The sequence below is a fragment of the Dermacentor albipictus genome, chromosome 2 (genome assembly GCF_038994185.2).
Source record: "Dermacentor albipictus isolate Rhodes 1998 colony chromosome 2, USDA_Dalb.pri_finalv2, whole genome shotgun sequence".
Lineage (NCBI taxonomy): Eukaryota > Metazoa > Arthropoda > Arachnida > Ixodida > Ixodidae > Dermacentor > Dermacentor albipictus.
In genome coordinates this window covers 100,866,531-100,890,365 of record NC_091822.1, presented here as the reverse complement: position 1 = coordinate 100,890,365, position 23,835 = coordinate 100,866,531, and the positions used below count along the sequence as shown (strand labels likewise).

Sequence of the window (23,835 nt, the reverse complement as noted above, 5' to 3'; positions counted from 1 at the left end):
CTTTTGAAACCTCTTGAAACACTCTAACGATACAACCCTCTCATGTAAAATCTATGCTTTACATGAAGAATACGGAGAAAGCCCTAAAGCAAGCATACATTCACAAAGCATTGCTCCGAACTAAGAATATAGTGGTAGAAAGTTCTACCAATTTTCATGGGATGCAATCAATACTTGCATTCAGCTCACTTCTAAGTAGTACAGTAATTAGTAGAATGTATTCTATAAATTAATGACTGGTGACAGCATTATTATCTGCTACAGATTTCATGCGTGCGGTCACGTAATGTTGAAGTGATGACGGCTCTATTATCCACAATAATAATGTTAGAAAATATAGCATTATTTGCAGAGCTCTTGATGGTGTTCAACATGCGAAAGGACTAACAGCGTCCTACTACTGAAATATGGCCAAAATAGCATTTCAGAATATTAATAAAAACTTCTAACGTCAGCTCGCGAAGAGACATGAGAAAAAGTGAGAAAGCATATGAGAAACACTAGCTGGGTCTTTTATGTCTAGACTTCTTGTATAATTGATGGCATTTGAAAGACTTGAGCAGAATTATGTGGCAAGGATGTGCCAAAGATGGTATCGTAGAGAGCGTCGCCCACCCGACACCAGAAGTGGTTCTAAAATGCAATATATTTGTTCGTATATAGATAAGCAATTGGTGCATGCAGCAGGATTTTGTCTTCAGCGCAGAAAGTGGGAATGAAGAGAAGCAACGCTAATAAAATAAGCACATTAACCAGGATCGCGCACGATTTTTATTCTGTGCCGCAATTAGTTTTCATGCACATATTCACGTGCACATGCAAAGAGACTCTCATAATGAACCTACTTCAAGTAAGTTCAATTTGGTGTGCCGTATAAGTTATTGTGAAAAAGAAAAAAACTCCCTGCGGAGTTTTTCTATCTTCAAGAAGTTACATCTGTAGCACTAAATAATTGCTATGGGTTATTTGCTCCCTTTAAGTTGCCAAGAAAACATGCTGAAACATGAGGAACGTAAACACCATTGCATATGTCATACAGCAGAATGTTCGTGCGCTACCGGCAGAATCTGACAATAAGGAGTTTCAAAGATTTTAGATATAGTAGATGTTGGGTTGTGCGCTGTGAGGCTTTCGGAACATAAGTTACGTCTTGCGCGGCACGAAAGCATTAGTGACATGATGCATTCAATCATTCAGAGCAGAAGACCACTTACGTTGAGCGCAGTGCACAGTGAAACGGCGGTCAGTAGGAGCACAGCGAAGACAGACGTCATGGTTGAAGAGCCAGTCGGAGTGGTGGCGAGCACGCAGAGACACCTGTTTCTTAACTTCTAGCCCTCTTTGTTGTTACGTGTGTTTATCCTAGGAACTGTATTTCGATACGAGGTCCCAACCAGGTTCCTGCAACCTTCAAAGAAAGGTAACTGATTTTCAGCTTTTCTCTTCAACGACTCTAGTTCCACACTCTGAAGAAAGGTAATTACCCTTCCCGTTTCGCAGACTGCGCAACAATCAAACGCCTCTATGGGGCCTATCACCGCTCTGGGACAGACCACAGGTTTTTTGCGGCAGCGCAACCCTTGCAGACTAAATGAACGGCGAACGATTGGTGTCTCGCAGCGCAAACGCTGTGAGATCGGGGCTCGCGCGAGTGCGCGCTTATAAGGAAGCGCGTTCTGGGACCCACGTGACCAAGAGTTGAGCCGCCAATCGACAGACGGAGAGTCGCCACGGGAGGTGAGTTGAAAGGGCCGGGAGTGCGGGGGAGTTCGGGAAGGAAGAATGCTCGAGAGAGGGGAGCAACGGGAGGCGAAGGGAGGGCATGGCGGCCCAAGCGAAACCCCAACTGAACTCCTGCAAAAGGAAAACCTACAAATTGTAGTAGGAAGGTGCTCACACTTCGGCTGTGCTGTCGAAAAGCCTGCTTTACAAAAGCAATTTTCTCGTCTTTGCAATTGGAGTATAGCGAAGGCTAGGAGAACAAAAAGCTGAAAAGCCGGTGAGAGGTCCAATGGTGAACAGGTAAATAAGGCAATAGAAAACTAGCATAAAAAATTATGGGGTTTTACATGCCAACACCACCTTCTGATTATGAGGCACACCGTAGTGGAGGACACCGGAAATTTCGACCAACTGCGGTTCTTTAACGTGCACCAAATAAAAGTACACGGGTGTTTTCGCATTTCGCCCCCATCGAAATGCGGCCACCGTGGCCGCGATTCAATCCCGCGACCACGTGCTCAGGAGCCCAACACCATAGCTACTGTGTAGCCATGGCGGATAAAACTAGCACAAGTCTGTAGGTGTGAGAGCGTTAGAAACGGAGATCCACAAGACATGGTAGTCTGAAAGCATCTCATGGCATGCGGTCATAAACAAAGTTGCAGCAAATATTAGTAGGAATGGCTCGGAAAATTTCGGCTCTGTATTTGCATTTACAGGCCATCCATTTACTTATAAGAGATGCAATAGTCAGTTACGCAAAAGCAGCATTCTTAGACTGGACTTATAGAACCTATTTGTTCAGGGACTGTTTTCACTGCTTCGAAGACACGTAGCGTCCGATGGCAGCTAAGAATGCATATGGACAAGAACACGGTAGTTCAACCCTGGCTTCCAGACATATCCCTGGAAACTTCGAGCACTACCGCTAACAGAGCAATCTCTGAGTGGTATGGAATACATGTGTGAGCGCTGTAGCAGAATAAGCTCTCTCACTACCCGTATAAACGTTATTTAGCATAGGTGTAGGCCGGTGCAAGTTTTAAGACTCACAAAGCTAAAAAGATAATTCAGTGGTGATTTCGGGGTAAATGCGAGATAAAAGTATTATCATTACGTCCCATATCTTTCAGGTCCTGCATGCATAACTTGAACTCCTTTCACAACATTGCAAAGCGATGATAAAGAGCTCATTCTACATACACCCTGCCTTTAGTAAAAGCGAAGTGCGACTTGCGGTGGTCCGGAGCAGACATCCGTCAGTTGCAATGTATATGTTCTACTAAACTCTCCAATCCCCGCTATACCATCCGAAAATGCCACACTTCATACGCACACACTATTTTGCACACAGACACTACTAATGCTAGAGCATTACAAAAAGGAGACAAAGAAATGCCCAGCTTAGCAGCGGATCACAACTATATTGCGTTCTGGTCACCATATTATAACGTAACTTTGCGAAAATTTGGAGATGTCAAAAACCTACCTCTCACGTTCACAACTCTAACTGCGCAAGAATAAACAATATTAAAATGAGTAAACCGCGCTAATTAATACATTTAAAGCGGGGCACATGGGTCTATAATACACCGCTCTGAAATATATAATAATGAGTCAGTAGGACTTTTGAAAGAGCATCGTAAACATTGCAAACTATTATGTAAGCAGTAACTTATATATGACATTTTAAGCTTTGGGTGCACTAACGGACCTAATTTACAGCAGTGCAATATTTCTTTTTGGTGCAGAGAGACGCATTTGTGTACTTTGTGCTTCGTTTGTACCGCGAAAGCATCTTATGCGTAAATGAGCGAAAATTTGTCATAGTCCACGTGACCGAAAGATGGTAGCAAAAGTGGCCAATGGCGCAAAGAGAAAAAATACGTCAGAACATGGTCGGATTGACGTCAAATTTCTCAGGAGGGTCCCTGTGAACAAAGTAAATAAATGCTTCGCAAAGAAAAATTCGAAAGTTTTGGTCTGGGTGAACATCGAGTCCGTGCCTCGTGGGTGCAAGACGAGCAGTGTTCCCCGACGCCTCGGCAGCTCGTTTTTTTTTTCTTTGTTACATAGGGAGGACTTTATTACATGTCATAGGGAGGATCGCCCGTAACCTTAAACGTCAGAAACCTAATTGAATATGGAGTCATGTCAATGTCATTTCTAAGCGTCCATCGGAGAATGCCCCCAAAAATACAGCATCCCTATAGTCTATGAAACACTGATCGATGGTTTCGGCACGCGGACAGAGTCGATAGTTTGTTGACCACGGCGAAAGACAATCCCTGGAATCAACAAAGTTTTGACAGGGAGTGTTTCCGAATGTAATTTAAAGAAAAATATTTTTGCTCCAGGAGGTGCACACATTTTTCGGATGCGCCTAAGTACATCCTGATAAGGTCGACTTAAGTAAAGTGCACGATACAATTGATCTGGGAAAATAGAGTCCACCAGTGCCGCAGAGATTGCTTTTCGACTCGCAGTGAGCAGGTTCGCCAGGCTGAATCATACTTTCAAGAAAAGAAATGTGTCAGCAGCCCCCGTGAGAAAGCCCCAAGGAGCCTGCGGGACATCTTTTGCATTTTATGAGACTACTGTGTTAGGAACATAATGAACTAAACGGAGTTGCAACATTTCACGCAAAAACAGATAGTTACTGTCTCGAAAAAGAAAAAAAACAGGCGAGAAACAATTTTCCTGGTGAAGAGGTGGACTAATCCTAGACTACCACGTTCAAGGGGAATAACAGATTGTCGCACCACATCGATTCAGAACTCGAACTCCAAATAAATGTTGCAAATGCGCGATGCAGTGCCTGAAGGCGAAGTCGTGAGCAGTGCAGTACTTGCAGCAGATACATAAGACGGGAAGCTAAGAACACGGTGCACACTTCAGCACGAATGAACATTTACAAATTCTGCCCTCGCCATGAATTCACTTTATGTTGAATTTTGACAACTTCTCCCGACCAAATTACCGACTAATGAGGTTCGGGTTCTTGCGTATGCAGACGACGTGTATTTTTTTTTTGTACCGATAGAAAGAGTGTAAAGACTGCTCTTGCAATTACAGAATTTTGTGCTGCTTCTGGTGCAAGCGTTAACTCTGATAAAAAGTTCAGGATTTCGGTTTGGATTATGAACCACAATGCTATCACTTTACGCAGGCATTCAATGGAATAAAGATCCGCATTATTTAGGTGTGCCTTTCTCACAGTATAGAAATAGCGACGCATCGGCAGCTCCACGGTTCCAGCTGAATAAAGTAGTGCATAGTGTGCGCCATTGCACAAGCCACGTCGCATACATCTAGCTGACTAAAGGTGGGGTCTAGTGCGTGCTTCATGGGGCACGGGACGGCGCAGGCAATGAGCAGGTGGCACCAGGTCATGACTCTACAACACGAGCGTGTTCATGGCTTTTCGAGGATTACAAATGATATAATGATTTCGCATACCCACACTCTAGCAATGTTAAGTTTTCCTGCCGAATGTTTTTACACCGAAAGCTTTATATGACATACCTTCCGCAGTTTTTTTTTGCTTCTAGCAACAGAAACGGGCTTAGCGATTTCTAATAAACCCATACAAAATAGCTTTCATTGGTTTATTTGTGTGTGATCACGTACGGGTGCAGTGCGGAGGGGCAGATGTCAAAATATGGAACAGGTAATAGCAGAAAATACGGAACATTCTGCTTGATAGTCACTAGAATTGTACTCTCTTTTTCTCTCCCAAATGCAGAAAATTTCATTTGAATCGGTTTAGTGTTGTTTCGTAAAAGCATCTTTGCATTTTTCTTGCATCTGAATCGGGAAGTGGGAGTTGGCCCGAGGTAAGCTTCCTCTTGAGACGAAGCTTTCTTTTTTTATTTTTGAAGAGCCTTACAGACTTAGCCAACAGTGCCTGCTGCTGATGTCATGACAAAGAGCTCACATACAAAACAGCATTCGCAGAATGAATTGGCTTTTATGTAACTTCGCCTGTATTACCCTTACCTGTGTACCAATGACTGGCTGTGTTCTCCACGGCTCTGCGCAATGAAACAAGTGGCACCTGCATATCTTCAGTGCAACGTATATGAATTTAAGCACATAGTTCCATTAATAAAGTGACAGTTTCTATGCAGTTCTTTTCTGCTGGGTTTAGTGCGTTTGTTCTGTCGGCATCTTGCCGCATAGGGTGGGCTTGTTATGGAAGCCCACCCTTGTCATGGTGGGCTTGTCACAGTGCAACAGTAAGCTGGGCTGATAATGGAGACGGCGGGGTGGAAAGTGGGCCAGTCCCGGAGAGAACGTCATCTGCGGTCACGTGGATCACGTGGGACCCATAGGACCTGCGTCATTACTATGGCTGCGTAACAGTAAAGACGAATTGGCTGTCACGGTATTCCTAGATTCCGAGCTGTTTAACGCTATTTCAGGGAAGAACCCTGGATTAGCGGACACTCTAAAAGACTTCCTGAGAGCCGACCATGAGAGAACAGCCCCAAAGTGACAGTCGTTTCCTGATGAGCCAACCAGACGGATATCAATGTGTTACGTTTGAGAGAAACAATTTGAAGCGCTTAAACAGTAAGCGAAATAACCAGAGCGCTGTCATATTGAGCGACTTGTTTTCTATGAAATCAGCCAATTGTCTTATTCATAGGAATCACTCATTGCTTCTAGGCTCATGGTAAAACTACATCAGCGGATCCTGAGGTTGTACCCATTCGTGACGCAGTCGACTTAACATAACTGAACCGCCTCAGCTGTGGACTGTATATTGTAACGCGACGTCAGCGCTACAAGTTATTCATTCTGCCTTTAAACGAGGACGTTACAGTCTCCTTTCTGAAAATGCGACAGAATTACGCGATGTTGGCCCGAGAACTGGCGATCACTTGAAGCTCAATGGATTCCGGGGCACTTGGGTTTATACCGAAATGAGCTCACCGACGAGCAGCCAAAGATGACTCGTAATAGTGGCGCACAGGTGCCCAACCTCATTTCTCGATGAGCTACTAAAGCTCTATCGTATAGTCTATGGAACGAAAATACTGTACAATATTGGGCGCCGCCGAGTCACTGTGATCACCGTATTCACGGACTCGAGCCACACATATAAGTGAAATCACTGCCCGCAATCAAAAGAAGTAATGCAAGCTTGCTGCACAGCTTACGATGAGGGAGGGGGGGGGGGGGAGTTTACTCGGTGCGGCCTACACCTTACTCCGGAGTGCGAGGAGCGCAATATACCCGAGAGTACAGAATATGTCTTGCACATCTGCCTGTGACATGCTGCGCATAAAAAACCATTGGCTCTCTGAAAAGTATTCGCTGTTCAGTTTTGTTCACCCCCGTATTCGTCCCCATCATCATTTCTCACTCTCCCCCTTTTCAATGCCAGTTCTTTTCCCCAGCGCTGTGTTACAGGTCAGAACTTTGATTCAGGCCGAGCTCTCATATTTTCTATCATAATCAATGAAGTTTCCTGCATACACATTAATGCAAGCTTTCTATTGTGAATATGGCTTTTTTGTGTGAATATTAGGAAGTTGAAAATTTTTTTCGTAAGACACTGCAGGACCATCGGGGCCAAAGCATTAGAAACAAAAGAACAATACAAGAACAAAAATTATGCATATATTCAGAACCCCGGAAACGAATCACACTCAAGCCCTAAAAGTGTAACCTCAGTGAATAATCTGTCCTAAAGAATCAATACTACCAAGCAATGACAATGGTAGAATACTCAATGCACCAATAGTGCGGCGGGTGAAAAACGAAAACTTGAAATCATTAGTTTCTGCTTGAGTTAATAATTCTGAGTGATGATCTCTGGTTAGCCGTCTGGCTTATCTGGGTGGTTAAGCATGGTTTATCCAAGAAAACCGAAATTACGAAATTTGCAGTATTTGAAAAATCCTTGTAAGTATATCTAACAGAGCAGGAGTTGTCGTGACGTACACTTCAGCGTAAACCACACACTGACGTAGACAGAAAGGACGGGAGGCAGTAGTGCGCCCCGTTCTTTCTGTCTGCGCCTTAGTGTGGATCACGCTGAAATATACATGATGCGATGCCAGCTAGCCGAATAGTAGGTCGTAATGAACGAGTTGTCGGCGTCAAGTGTCCCCAGCAACACCCTTGCGGAATTACACCACGACAGTTAAATGTGGAGGCGAACATTTTTTTTTGTAAAGTAATACTTTCTTTTTCGTCTAGTTCTTCTTATCGACTGGTTCTAGACTTCATTGGGTGCCAATGTGGGGCAAATGCTCAAGCTGAACACGTACTGAATTGTTCACAACAGTCGGTCAGGAGGCATGAAATTATCCCATTCACCACAAATCTTGCTATGCAAGCTTTTGAAGTGACCCATTTGGTCGTATTCCTGCTGCAGTGTCAATAGTGTCACTAACAATGTTTGCAACAGCTGCAGACACCGGGAAGTCTACGAACAATTTGTTGAAAGTTTGGCGATCACCAAGTGCAATAAGGAAACAAAATAAGCGGTGATATAAATGTGTCTTTCAAGACGCCTTCTCTGGCTGTATGCTCCGGGCAATACCTCCGTATTTGTTAAACGATCTGTTTGAACAAGCAAACTTAGAATGCAGAGGCGAGATGCATTCTGGTTGAAAAGCGTAACCCCCACTCTGCATACACAAGCCCGGTTTAGCAGTCGAGCAACCAGCTGAGTATGGAACGTGACCTGCCTAAACGAAAGCGCGGTGACACTAATCAATGCTTCCACCTCAGATATTATGCGTGAAACTCAGACTAGTTTACCGCGGGCACTGCGATAATTAGGCAACCTAAGTTTCTATATGTACACGAGACTTCTTGATGATTAAGCTGAGCTCTCCAAAAATTGCCCTAATTGGCTAGTATGCTTCGTGACAAGCTGTCCAACTTCATCTTGGGACTGCCTTCAGAAGTGGCTTACACAGTGACGAAGGGCTTACGTTCTTGATTCTAAGGCAATCTCGCAAATACTTCCGCATATAAAAAGATGTTCGCACCATACAGAAATCTTCGGCACATCGCAAATAAAGCCAGTTTTTCTCATTTGGCGCAAGATAAATGTATTTCGCATGACTTCAAGAAAAAAGGCAAAGCGTAGCGTTTTTACAAACACGGTAGAAATCTCTTCCGCGCATCGGGTGGAGTCTAGGGTTAGACGAAAGGAACTATTTGATAACCATAATTACCTCGATTAACTTGTCAAGGAGACAAACCACACCACTGTAACCACAGGAAGCCTTTCGAATTCTTTCAAGAACCAGCGGGAATATGATTTAGTCTAAAAAGCCAGATAAGGCTTAATGAAATCAGCGATTGCGAAAAGTCACTGGTCTTCTATTTGTATACGGCGCGTACTGGGTTACTGGGGCGCTCATGCGTTGTCTTTTGTCTTTGCCATTGAAAACACCCTTAGTAAAAGAATTTGATTAAGCGAATTTTTTTTATTGAAGAGGGCTGTCAGAAGAACACAAACGTATGAAAACGAGTAACGTTCTACACGGTATTGGCCTTTAGAGATCATCGTGAAAGTCAGCGATAGCTGGTGCGACGGTTCACAAGGCGCACCGAGTGAATGCCCTGGCAGCTAGAGAGTGGCGCTGGTGCGCGGAAATTTTGCGTCAGGTCATTGCGCCATATGTGGTGGAGTCGCACGAGGAATTCAGGTGGCGCGATCACGAGTGGCACATGCGCCGGCGCAGCTGTCGGTGGGCCCCGTTGCTCCGTGTCTATCATTCACGTTATGTCACGTGGTAAATGCGACACTCTATGATTACGACAGTGCCAGGGAACACCAGTCAGGTACCACGATCATGTAATAAGGCAGCATGCTAGCTTGAGTGCTCTATTCCGTTTGATTGTTTCTTATGCTAAAAAGTCTATTTACTCGACGACATGCTAAATGGGGTACGCTAGACCGTCAAGGTCCCAAGTCTTGTCCAGCTTCAGCACCTTGCCATGTTCATAAATATGTTCTTTTCCTTCTGTTCGTACCGTTGAACTGCACGTTGGTCTGCATTTTTGGTCTTCATTTGGCAAACAGGGTAGCTTTTAAAAAAGCAAATCATTCCTGATGCTTGCCGAAATACCCACAAACGCTGATGACTTTCAACACAGACATACTAGCCAACTGTTGTTAAGTGTATAAATGATTGTGTCACTTTCCAAGATATAAGTCAACTATTTCATACGGTCTGTTTATCGTGCCTCGTACTAAAGCCAAGATGTTTTACAGAGAAACATTCCGTTCACCGTCGCCAGAGAAAGAAAGGCAGAAGAGTGATCGTCATCCCTAAAGGCTTCTCCCATGCATTATTCAATAACATCTGCAGCAAAGCAACCGAAAGCGCCTCAAACCTGCAAGCAAATTCGATTCTGCTTTGTTTATAACAGGCGAAACAGCGGAAGTAAGGTTTTTTACTCAAAAAGGTTCAGTTCTCGCCCATAACTACTTGTTAAAGACGCAGCATTGCGTAAGCTCATACGCATTACTAGCTTCCAAAGTGCGGATTTTACTCGACAACCCTTGAAGGTCTTAGTAGCGTGCCCTTCGTTTCCCATGCAGTTTTTTTTATTTTTTGCCGCGAGGGCTTCCAGATCTTGAAGGATCGCTATTGTAGCCGAAGGCAGCCGCGGTATAGAAGAGAGCGGTGATCAAGAAAATTGGGTGCGCACAATTTTGGTTGGTAGATGTATTGGTATAGCCGATACTCCATCATGCTTACTATCGCATACATGTTGGCGGCCATTTCACGCAGGGACGCTTTTAAAGCGAATGTCTCTCTTTTGACTGCTTTTGACAGCTTACTCAATCTGACCTAATGACGTCACCGGTCGCACAGACGCGGGGGTTCCCCTTTCGCCTCTACGCACGCACCGTGGTGTGGCCCGGAAACATTCTATTCGTTTTACAGCGAAGCCGTGTAGGGCTAGGTTCTGCAAAAAAATTACGTGCGTCTATCGAGCCGTGTAAATTGACGTGGGGCCGATCCCGGAAATAGTTCAATACCGGGCCGACCCGTGAAGGAGATGAAGCCGGCTTATTGTATTATGCCCACTTGCAAAAATAAGTTCAGTTAATCTTATAACAATACCTCGAATACTGGGTATTGGAAAACGCAAGGCGCCGACGCGGCTGCAAACTATTGGAACGTTTCAGTGAGGCGACGGCGAGGTTCGAGCAGTAGATTGCGAGCAAACTGTTCGGCGCCAAGTCCCTCGTCTGTGATCGACTGTGGTTTGCCGGGGACTTTACCAGCATCGGCGGTGTGCCGGATCAACATCAGCGTGAATCTGTGGCGGTGGTGTGGCGGCAGTGTGTGCACTCGGGGTCCTGACAACGCTTGCACTTGGGATCGGCGGCCCGCTCCTCGTCGGTCGCATTCGCCTGCCGTCGCCATCCGTATTTTCCCTGCTGCTGCCACCGACGCTCCAGAACCTCTTCGCTCTGTCGTACACCTTTTCGTCGGTGTACGACAGCGACCAGAAAGATAAGGTCACTGTCGTAATCAATGAGAGAAAATAACGGACGATAACAACCACGAAGTTACGTGTATGTGTCTTTATTCAATCAGTATAGCAATAATTATATAAATCAATGCAGTTATCAGAATACCCATTCCAATACAGCTTCGGTGGTTATCCTTCCTCACAGAGTGGAAGGGAACTAAGTTCTTTCTCCACATGGTGAGCTCTCTCTCTGGCTGCTAAACGTGCAACTTAAAACCGCTGCAAGCTAGAAATATGGGATTATCGGTAGAGGGCTTCTGAACTGGCAGTCGGTTTTTTCGTAAGCACTCGTTACTTCAGAGATGTTCCGTTTTTAAGCACAAAATGCTTTTAACTACCATTGTTGGCGACCTTCAAGAGACCTTGAGCCGTTATCAATCAAGAGCCGTTATCCGAGCACTCAAGACGAGAATGGGACTAGACTGAGACGAGAACGAAGCGACAACTTCCTGAAACCATTTGCGAGAGCAAAACAAGGTCATCCGGGCAACCAGTCAAAACTTACGAAAATCTGGTCTCTAGCCTCCAACTCCTTATACCGGACCGCGTTACGTACGCTACTTACTGACCAAATTAGTTGCAAAAAAATATTGCTTCCAATTTCTTCCTAATGTTTGTCCACAATATCACTCAAGCTGCAAATTCTAGTCCGCTGAAGTTCAATTTGTTATTTCCGATGGCGACGTTCAAAAGGCAGATGCAGTGTACCATACACTTTATTGACATCTTTTGGCACTGAGATAGGGTTGCTTGTGGTCTTTTCAACGCCAGCGGTCCGTGAGTTCCGTGGCGTAGGTCTTGCGCCGCCTCCTTCTAGTTTGGTTGTGATGTTTGTGAGACAGTTGTGATGGTTATGAGGTAGGTGTAGGTATTCGTCATAATTTCTCCAACCAATGTGCTTTGCCGATAGCCATTTCATGCATACATCTACTCTCGATTACGGGGCAGCCAGCATCGCTTTTATTAAAGCGCATAGCTTTCTGTTGCCCTGTCACCTATTTATATGTTCGGCGCTTGGTGGTATTGGTGGTTGGTACGCTATGGCTGTCAGGCGTTCACCACTAATGCAAAGGCGCCGATGCAAAGCACCCGTGCTCTTGCGCAATGGAGTGACGGGGCACGTTAGTCGTGGTGCGAGAACTTTTGTAGAAGGTTGTTTTAGACGCGCATGCTGTTGCGCGAGAGCTTTGGCGCATGTGAATGCTTTAAGGCGGTGGTGCAATGCCAGGGAAGGACAGCCCTCAGCTTCTCCTGCGTAGGACGAACCTGCTTATATCCAACTTGACCTGTACTACCACTGTAGATGTGTTTGTTAACAGCTCTGCTCTCTACGGAATTACGAGACGAAACAACTAACGCTGTTCGTAACAGCATCCTCGGTACATGCGCCCTGGAGCCGCCCAACACCAACTGGGGGCAGAACGCTCCAAGGCGGTGGAGGGGCGGAAGTAAATGAATCCGAGAATAAAAATGCACAGCACCGGTGCGCACTGTTAGCGTCTTCTGCCGTAACGTTCGTGGTTTCAACGGTGCGCATAACTGAGTGAGCTGTCGATTTGCTTCTGGAGCATCGGAGCCGCGAGGAACTCGCCAGTAGAGCGAACAATTGATGGCAAAGAAATATCCCGTTACGATAACGAAGTTATAACTTGACGAACGAATTAAGGGCCGGTAAGTCGTTACCCGCTAAATGAAGGCGTACTCACTTTATAATGTTTGTACATGGTGCACAAATCATGTACGTAACGTCTGGGACCGCGGGTGTCGCGGCTTGTGGCCGCGTAATCATGCTGCTATTTTTTTTATAACATGGAGAAAATATTTGCGTGAGATATAGCACACTGAAAGCGACTAAATCATCTGTTGTAAAACACAATCATTAATTTTCTACTAAAATTTGCGCCATAATTTTAGTAATTAGGAAGTTCATTAATTCATATAACGTAATCATGCAAAGTAAAATTATGAAAAACAGCTCATCCTGGGGGGGAGGGGAGTACGTCACTGCTGACAGAATGCCATTGGTTGCGTCCTCGTATACCCTATATGTTTTTTTTTTTAAGATCTCGGATACCCTTCGCTGGGACACCTGTATACGCGGCATTGACATTTCCAATGAATGCGCTTATGTTAGTCGATGCCAATACAGTCTGCCGTAAAGTGATGAAAAATATTTTTTCATTACATGCCGGAATTTCATGCTCGCGCACAGCTATCTCCTGCGCAGCTGATGGAAAGCGTATACGTCTCCCACTGATATCTTCCAGAAGGGAAGGAACCCATTCGATGATCCCATGAAGGGCACGTTCTGCCACGCCAAACACACGGCAATGGCACTTACACAAGTTTTATTTCTAGCAAAGCTGCACCACATTGCGCTGCCTATTGCATAGACGCTATTAAAAATATGTGTAGCAGAATACTCACCACAAGAAAGACAGCCCATATTCTTCAGCAGTATTTTTTTTTGCGGGCCCATTTGGTCCTCGTTTTGCTTCATCTGGAGAAAATTTAGAATTGCTGTAGTTTGCTATCTTCATATAGCACCCCTCCCAGGACGCGCGAAAGTGTTTTTGGAAGTGAAATGAACAGTACGATGGGCAATCAAAATGAATTCGGCACCATGGAATAATTATTATTCCCGTCGCTGTCAATGAAAAACTTGACGACTCCTCTCACAAAATGGCGCCATCTAGGCGTTTCATTACCGCCTCTAATAAAGGGAAAATCAGACATCCACCCGTTCGTAGCAATTGCTACAAAGGAAACCCGTACGGGTTCCTCGAAAGAAAAGACTCAGAGTTGAAGAAAAATTCGTCCTGGTCCGGGATTTGAACCCGAGACCACCGCCTTTCCGAGGCAGCCGCTCTACCATCTGAGCTAACCAGGCGGCTAGCAGATGGCAGGGCGAAGTCGAATTTGTCAACAACACACGAAGCAAAGACAAGTGTTTGACGTAGTAGTTCTGCGGAAACCCACAAGCTGCCTAAGCTGCCGACAAATCTAAGCTGCCGACAACCACCTAAGCTGCCGACAAATTACCGCCCTATCCTTATCTCAACTATACCGGGATGCCCAATATCACATTTGGTCTGAACGGCACTGCAAAACTAATCGGCTCGTTAAAGCTCACATCTTCATGTGGCGTGGACGGTATCAACGCGAAAATGCTAAAAAACACGAAATCAACTACTGGTGCGATACTAATCCATATTTTTCAGTAGTCACTATCAACAGGAGTGGTACCGGTATACACTGGAAAGTGGGAAAGATTGTTCCAGTACCCAAAAAACGTCCTCCATCTTTGTGCAGCAGTTATCGCCCTATTTCACTTACTAGCATTTGTCCTAAACTAATGGAACATGTGATCTACTCAAACATTGGCAATTGCTTAGACTGCAATAATTTCTTTTCATCTAGTCAACATGGCTTTCGCGCAGGACGCCAATTCCTTTTTTTGTGACGAGCGCATGGAAGTGGAATCACCTACCTGTAATTCCCGTGCAGCACTTCGATCCACATCAATACAAGGCGCACTTGAATGACACTTTCACTGTAATTAAAACCCATCCCTCATGTAATACCTCAACTGGGACATTTGAGGCATAATGAATGAATGAATGAATGAATATACGAGAAAAGATAATTCTGTTACCCAAAAACTTATAGAAACGCCTTTTCCAGCGTTTCCACCATATGTAAACCGGTCACGGCCATTATCGCGTACCGGCGCGCGAATATATACCGGCTGTTCATTTAGGAGGCCTCAACTCAACATGCCGGCGCTTTGGGTGTACCTGAGAAGATGGTGTCGGTACATCTGGCCCTAAGGAGCACTGTTTTACATAGGAAGGGTACAAGAACTTCTGTGTACAACTTCGCTGTCTTTGTTTCTTTGAGCAGCTCGGATTGGCCACGGCCGGTGTGAGCGCGCGCTTTGGGAGTAGTGATGCGCAGTGATGCGCAGTCTAGAATAGCCCTGGTTTGCCGTAGATCTGTGGAGGTTCGCTTGTTTCCGTACAGCAGAGCTGTTAAGGCGAGTTTCGCAGGCGTTCTCGGGTGGTCAGGCTCAAACAACTATAGGGTGCCTCGGCAGTACTGCTTCTCAATTCACCTTAACGAGCACTGGCATGCAGCAGCATGCGGTGTACCAATCAGCATGCACCCAACCGGCGTCGGAGTCCGGAATATTGCTCCGAAACGTTCTTATCCATCACTTTAAAATAAAGCTTTCCTAGCGTACATCTCGCACTGATAAACAACGCCTCATTTGGGTGGTTTTAAAAGCCAGCAACCCGTATTTTTTTTTCTCACGTCACGTTATAGTGGCTTTACGTTGAAGGTCAGCTACGAGTTCGTAGGGCTGTGGTGGTGGAGAGCAGCAAGCGTTGCATCCGACGTGGAGCCACGAAGCGGTAGTCAGCGACGAATTATAAATAAGAACAGCCAGAAAACAGACGACCTCCAGAACTTCCAAGTGATATGCGAATTCGGTTTCACTGCATCGATCTCTTTGGGGCATCATTTTCTGAGAGTGGCATGTATCTGCGAAGTGCCTTTTTTGTCACATATAGGACACTTTCCTGCATACCATGGCAAGACGTTTGCTGTGACCAACTTCGGAAGCGGAGGCTTCAATGTAGAGCGAGAAAATAACAGATCGGAAGTGTACATAGCAGCACGAAATACCACGCGTTCGCTCCTCGCTAGCTGACTGAGCATAGGGGACACAATACATGAACCAAGCGAAGAAAGGCAAAGTTCGCTTTCCACGCTAAACTTTATTTACCGCATTCATGTGTTCCTCATCTAATCGAAATCAGTCCACCGGAGAGCATGAGAATAAGTGGTTGAGAACGAGCCACGCCCTGTGAGCAACACGAACTTAGCACCACGCGATCTCAGAAGAATAACTGAGGCAGATTACGTTAGAAGGATTGTAGTACTGACAAAGTGCTTCGTGATTTCTCTTTGCTTCTTCCTTATGGCACAAATCCTCAATAAATATCCAAAAAGGGCATGCAGTTGCCCTTGAGATACTAAAGAGGCAGCTAATTACAAGTTGAGCAATAGCGCCAAGTAAGGTGGTCTTGAAGAAATGTCGTGGTCTCCAAGGTTGAGTACGGTTGTTTACTTACAAATTATTTGTACAATAAACCATCCGTTTGTGTTGTAATTACTAGAAGCGCTTGAAGAGGGCACGTCTGCTTATATTTCCAAGAACGGTCCACGTTATGCGACAGGAAGCCAACCAATAAAACACGCCAAATCCAGATAGCTATGCATAGTCAGCTTCGCTACAATAAAAATTGGCAGTGGCTTAGCTCGGGCTATGCCAGCATATACGTAGCGAAAGCTAAGACATAGCATGGTTAGCCTTGGTTAATCTTGATTGCAAGTCCAGGTTAGTCTGGTTATCTAGCTATGTTCCGGCGTTTAGCCAGTCGTTCGGCGCGCTGTTCGTCTCTTTCTTGGGCGATTCGTTTCCTCTTCATCTCGTTCCGATGTCGATTCCAGGCCTCCTCCTGCTTATCAGAATTGTCTCCCTCCATACGGCCGCCTCAACTGTGGTTGCGGCGCATGCGATCTCTCCTTTTCAATCCTCCGACATGTTATCAGGTATGCGACGCAGCTGGCGAAGCAAGCGGAGGCGAGCGCAACGACGAGGAATCCGGGTGACGTCATACCAAACGGCGGCGGCGGAAAGTGGAGGACGTCGAAACTGGGTGGAGGACGTCGCGACTATTGCCTGGACGCCACAACCGGCAACCTGAAAACCGCCGACAACGCTGCTTTTTAGTTTGTTTTTACTCTTGGCCTTCTCATCAATAAAAGTTTTTCACCACCACCACCTATCGCGGGCAAACTTGATATCACCTATTTCACAGACGGGGTGTGTCGCTTGGGCGTAAAAAAAGGAGAAATTCATTGGCGATTTTGCGGTAAATGCGAAAGAAATGTGTTAGCATTTCGTAGCACCCCTTCGAGGTTCTGGATGCATGATTCAAACTGCGTCCACCATGTTCCGAAATGTTGCTCCGGAGCTCATTCGACACACGTCCTGACTTATGTAGAAGCCAGGTGGCGCTGGCCCGGAGCAGAGCACCGTCAGTTGCACTGTACACGGTGTCCCAACCATCATGTACCAAGCTATAAAAATGTGCAAATGAGACGTAGCTGCACAGGATCAAAGTAATGTTTGCTGTCGCTTGGAGATAGATACCCAAGTTTCTACATTCCACCTAATTACATAATTAGTCTTCACGATGACATCCACTTTTAAAGTCGCATAACAAGACGAAAAGTGTCGATGATTAAATTTTAGAGCAGCACGAAAAACTCCCGACGCAGCTCTCTGTTGCCTAATACGGGTTACTAAAAGTGTTTTTCCGAGCGTGAGATAAGCCCGCGAATACAGGCAAAATTGCCCCACAACTGGCCGCTAGAGGCACGAACTAGAAATGTATGCGGAGAACATGCCTTCGTCCCGAGTTTTGTGCCGCAGGAAAAACTTTCTGATCAAAAAAGAACAGAACTTAATCCCATTCACAAATGAGATGCAAAAATAGATCACTGGCATTTTGCTTTGTCACATGGACCGTTTTATAGGTCGAAAAAAAGTAAATTCGCTGCCAGTGTTTTAGTATAAAGATTGTTAGCGCGAGTCGTTTAGCACGAGGCGCATGCACGCCTGACGTGGGGGACAAACCCCCACGTGTGAAGGCAACACATGGGCTCAAACCGCGGAAGGAAATAAACAGCCTCAGCACAAGCAGTTTGATAACTCGTCACCTTGTTTTCAAGAGCTTGTCCGCGCCAGCCGCGTCTCTCTGACATGTAAAGTGTGATTACGCCTTCTTAGGATCCACGAAAGGAAAAGAGAGGCGCCTGCTCTTGCAAGAACGCCCTCATGAGATCCACGTGGCTCTCAGGACCACAGCCGTGACGCCGCTTCTCGCCAAAAATGCTCTCCATCACTCGCACGCACGCGCACCTCCGTGGCGCGCTCAACGCCTCACTATGGGAGCAAGGAATACCGTGCGTCGGCACCACTGTTTGACCAAGCAAGTACGCGCCCACTTTCGCTCCAATAATGGAAGCATATTTCGCGCAGAATGTGCATCTATGCGTCTGACGCCACGACAGAAATGCCCTGGATCTGACAGGCCCCACACACGAAGAAAATAAGCCACAAGCTACGAGTATTTTAAAAGCATCATTTGTGCCGGAGCGTACGCTGTGTCAACATGTAGATATTCTGGTACTAATCGGCTTATAACTACGGTGCCAGAATATAATACATACAGGTACTATAACTGCACATGACCATATTCACACTATCAATCAGGTTATAGAGAAATGAGCGGAATATAACCAACCCTTATATATAGCTTTCATTGGTTACGAGAAAGCATTTGATTCTGTCGAAACCAAAGCAGTCATGGAGCCATTACGGAATCAGGGTGTAGACGAGCCGTATGTAAAAATACTGAAATATATCTATAGCAGCTCCACAGCCACCGTAGTCCTCCATAAAGAAAGCAACAAAATCCCAATAAAGAAAGGCGTCAGGCAGGGAGATACGATCTCTCCAATGCTATTCACAGCGTGTTTACAGGGAATAAATGGGTATAAAAGTTACTTGAGAATACCTTAGTAACTTGCGATTCGCTGATGATATTGCCTTGCTTAGTAACTCAGGGGACCAACTGCAATGCATGCTCACTGACCTCGAGAGCCAAAGCAGAAGACTGGGTCTAAAAATTAGTCTGCAGAAAACTAAAGTAATGTTTAACAGTCTCGGAAGAGAACAGCAATTTACAATCGGCAGCGAGGCACTGGAAGTCGTAAGGGAATACATCTACTTAGGGCAGGTAGTTAGTGCGGATCCGGATCATGAGACGGAAATAATCAGAAGAATAAGAATGGGCTGGGGTGCGTTTGGCAGGCATTCTCAGATCATGAGCAGCAGGTTGCTATTATCCCTCAAGAGAAAAGTGTATAATAGCTGTGTCTTACCAGTACTCACCTACGAGGCAGAATCCTGGAGGCTTACGGAAAGGGTCTACTCAAATTGAGGACGTCGCAGCGAGCTATGGAAAGAAGAATGATAGGTGTAACGTTAAGGGATAAGAAAAGAGCAGATTGGGTAGTGGAACAAACGCGAGCTAATGACATCTTAGTTGAAATAAAGAAAAAGAAATGGGCATGCGCAGGACATGTAATGAAGAGGGAAGATAACCGATGGTCATTAAGGGTTACGGACTGGATTCCAAGGGAAGGGAAGTGGAGCAGGATGCGGCAGAAAGTTAGGTGGGCGGATGAGATTAAGAAGTTTGCAGGGACGGCATGGCCACAATTAGTACATGACCGGGGTTGTTGGAGAAATATGGGAGAGGCCTTTGCCCTGCAGTGGGCGTAACCAGGCTGATGATGATGATGATGATGATGATGAACTGCACATGCGGTTCTCCTTTTCACATGTTTTCGTTGTTGTTGTCTCTTTGTTTGTTTGTTTGTTTTCGACGGGAGTGGGGGCGGGGAGGCGGCGAAAGCAAACATGATATTAATATCCAGTCGAACCGGCCTTTCTTTTTTCCGATTATCGCGTAAATAAGAATTCATTGATAACTGAGGCGGACGCTGTCTTAACGCATGTTCGCTGAAGGAGACATGGGCCACCGACATACCGCAAATATGTTTTACAGTTATTCTTTACTATAAGCTCTTATTGAGCATTCCTAGCAGCGCTCCACCTACGTGGCCAACAGGATCGCAGAGTCTTGGGCTCTGCACGGCAAGAAAGTAAAAAAAAAAGACAAGGTAAAAAAATTGTAGCGCTATATTTGGCACGAATAACATTACGCGGTCATCAAGGAACCAACGATTTGCCTTTACCGACCAAGCGCTCATGGTGCTTTGAGAATTTTGAAGCATCTACTTTGTACCTTGCTAAAACGAATGTCAGTGGGTATGTACAGCAGTTCTCAAAATGCCGGAGATGCACTTTTCGTTTTCTGATGAATCAGCCGAACAGTATCGTCAATATGCTGATAAAACGTACTTTCATACCGCCGGCATGAATCCATTTGCTCAGGGTAAAATGCTGACACTTTATCTATACTCTATAGCGCATTTGTTCTTAATCAGTCCACTATTCAGTGTGTTCATGAGCGATTATAAATGAATCTGCCAACGCAAGCACATAAGGTGCCAGGTCGAAACCTTGCAGGTAGCGTATAGAAAGTGTAGAAGTTAAGTACTCTTCAGTACCTCTGCATAAATTTTCGCGACAGCAATTAAATATAAAACTAAAGACTATTTTGCCTAAAACTGCGACTGAAATAACTCTTGGCAGCTAGTTTTGCATGTTGTCGCACACGCTGTCGCAGAAGCACGTGGTATTGTTTATTGTTCGCTTTTCCTAGATTACCTAGATTTCTGGATTCTCGTCTATGTTTTATATCTCGGTCCTGTTGGCTTGCGCCATTCTTCCTTGTCTGTATATTATGTTGGGGAACTACTGGTAGAGAAGAGTCTATGCTACACCTGCTGACGACCACACTGTGTTTGGTGAGGCGTGTTACTGTGGCGTCATCTAATCAGCAGTCGACGAATGACGTCCGTTGTCTCTGAAACTACGTTGCATAGCCTCAGCCTTTGGTGCATAAGCTTAGCCTTTTTTCTCTCTTTTTTTTTCGCATGTTAAACATGTGGTTCAAATGTGGCTTTCGACAAGGTGAACACGAACCAATGCAAAAGCTAAGCATAACTCACTATCGCAAATAAAATTTCCCGTTATTAAATGTCTCAAAGGTGTATATGACACACAACATGTTTCAGGCAAAATGTTTCACGAAACTGCGCAAATAATCAGTATATCAAAAGTGAAAACATTAACGAGCTTTTCAAGCGAGCCTGGATGCTTTCGCCCCAATGCGACCTTTGCAAAAAACCCGTGAAGGAAGCACCACACAGGAAGTATGAATGGTCGATTAATTCTTTTTGTTCGATTAACGATTACTCATTCATCATTTTAGCCTTTAACTGATTAATCTCTTTCGATGCAGGATTCTTTATCGATTATTTGATTAATCGAAATTTTTCCAAGGCACTCTTAAAAATGTTGAAACACAGTTGTCTACTTTTGCAGGACCCTGCTTTAAAGTTTGAGAGGTGGAACCAAGTTTGAAACAAAAGTTTCAAACACAAACACCCTTGAAGAAGGATAATATTTTAAATGGCAAAGGCTAAATATAGTTAGCACTAGTGGCTTTCGAAAAGACTTGCAATGTACGTTCTAATATGGCACTTAGTGCAAAAATAAATAAGAGGCATGGTGCTAGCGAAGCCCTGTACAGTAGTTAAACAAGAAATAAAAAAACGGAGTAGTGAAAGCTGAAGTCCATCTCAAATATGTAATAAGTTGAAGAATGCGCATGGCAAAAGAAAATTACCTGTTTAGGATTTTAAGCCGCATGCTATTTTCTGCAGAGCGAAGTAATGTCAATTGGCTGGGTCGTTTGGGTAAAATTGACACATTCTCTGAATGTCCACAGAACCAGCATGCGATATTAGATGCTCAGAGGCTATAGATTTGGAGCAATCGACATGAACTCCATCGCTATGTCAAAAAAATTGGAGGACGCTTAAGCATCGCCTTTAAGAGTGGGACGCGAGAGCATTCGGAGATCCCTGACAGCTGCTCACGCTTCCGGGTAACTGCAGCTTATGTAACCGTAATGTTTGCCGTGAAATGTTGGCGGCGAAATCTATGCAAGGCGAGCTTTATGGTAGAAAAGCGACCTCTTGCGTGAGCCGATCTTCTGTTGTTATTTCGCCCTTTCTATATTTCAGTCTGAGAAGATAAAACATAAAAGGCACGTGCTGTTGGTGTTTTCTTTCATGATATTTGTTTGTGGGCAGTCATTCTCAAAATTCCGAGGAAAAGCTTTGTAAAGAACGTAAGACTAGGTGTGAACAACTTTAGGGATAGAAAAACAACTTTAGTGCCGCATAGAATATGCGTGGTTCGTAAAGATTTTTCGCGAGAAGACGGCCGACGCTGAATTTTCTGCGATACGGGGCCCTTAACTCTGTCGCGGTAATAGATTCTCCAAGCCGGCGCGCCTGCTGTGTCACATCATTAGGGGACTGGGAGTGGCTCGACGATCAACGACTGGGTTTGCAATAGTATCCCTTGCATTTCGAGGGAAGTTCCGGCCACCGGCTTCACCCGGCGTGGTGGCCTGTAGGGGAAGAGAGCGGAAGCGCTCGGATCGGCAACTCTCGGAAAAACAGTCGGCAGTCACTCCACCGCCGCGGTACGGTCACTGCCTGTGCGTCGCCCTTTCCAGTACGATTTCAAAATTTTCGTGCCACTCCTATCAAACACTCAAAAACACTTCATCGAACAGGTGTAATCGATTAAGCCGAATAAATGGAAGTGGACATCCATGAAGAATAGTTGTTTTGTGGGATACATTTATTCGATTAGTCATTCATAAATATTACTAACCATAAGAGAGAGTGTGGTTGATCGACAAACATGGCAATAAGAATAATAGAGAGATAATGATCATAGCGGGTAGTCTATACATCACCTGAGCATATGTTCGCGAAGACGTCGACAAACCACTGTTCTATATCGCAGAGTAGGGAATACTGAGATGAAATTTTGTAATTAGTTACGATGCACAGCTTACATAATAGTGCTACCTATAAAAATTCAGTGGCAATGTTATAAATCCCTTTAATATTTTTTAGCTATGAAAGCAATATTGGATTACATTTAGAACTTGCGGGCTTTGGTGGGTTTGATCTCGCCTTATTCTTTTTTTGACCCATGCATGTTAAGAAATTTCACAGGTTTGCCTGTGTTGTCCATTCATTATATTGAAAGATGCTCCATGAAATGCAATATGGTTGCTGATCCGTTCTATTCATTTTGTATAATGTACGGAACACAAGAGTGAAAATCAATATCTTAAATTTGGCAGCTGGGTAAGCCTAGGGCGGCTATCCAACGCGCAGTATGTGCCGAAAACATGTTAATACTAACACTGCTAAGGTTCTAGTAGGTAAATGTCTGTATCATTTCGTGAAGTTTGAAAATCCTGACAAGCATGCGTAGAACCGCAGCTGTTTACTGCTGCTCGTGCGGTACGGTCGCCACCGCACAAGTGATGTCTCTTCTTCGCAACTCAATGAAAACGGGGGCTAGCTTGTACCGAATTAAATAAATATAGCCTCTCCCCCCCCCGCCCCCCTAAAAAAGAACACGAAAACATTTGAAGCCATAAAAGACGGTGACTTCATGTTTGAGCGTAAACGTAGGACTAGGAATTAGAGAGTGAGGAAAAAAATGCATGTTACAAACTGAATGTTATCTGAACATTAATGACTTTATGCAAGCACGAGACACGTCAGCGACTATCACGAAGGTGGAATCTAAACAGTTGCTTTTGGAGTCCCCCCGAGATGGCACTTTTATACAACCTTGATAGTCACCAAAAAACAACCGACAAAATTAATAATTCAATGCGAAGAATTATTGTTCTTAGTATCGATCTCACACGCACGAAAATACAAAAC

At 44.9% G+C, this 23,835-nt stretch overlaps 1 protein-coding gene across 1 annotated transcript in view; it reads right to left on the bottom strand.

Annotated features, from left to right (window-relative positions):
* LOC135915948 (uncharacterized) overlaps nt 1-1,618 on the bottom strand; it is a 65,546-nt gene extending 63,928 nt beyond the window's left edge. Inside the window, exons 1-2 of the mRNA XM_065449136.1 lie at nt 1,485-1,618; nt 1,215-1,408 (exon numbers count right to left, since the gene is read on the bottom strand). Coding sequence (XP_065305208.1) covers nt 1,215-1,274 — 60 coding nt within the window. The 5' untranslated portion in view covers nt 1,275-1,408; nt 1,485-1,618. The remainder of the gene's footprint in view (nt 1-1,214; nt 1,409-1,484) is intronic.
* Nucleotides 1,619-23,835: the final 22,217 nt, after the last annotated feature.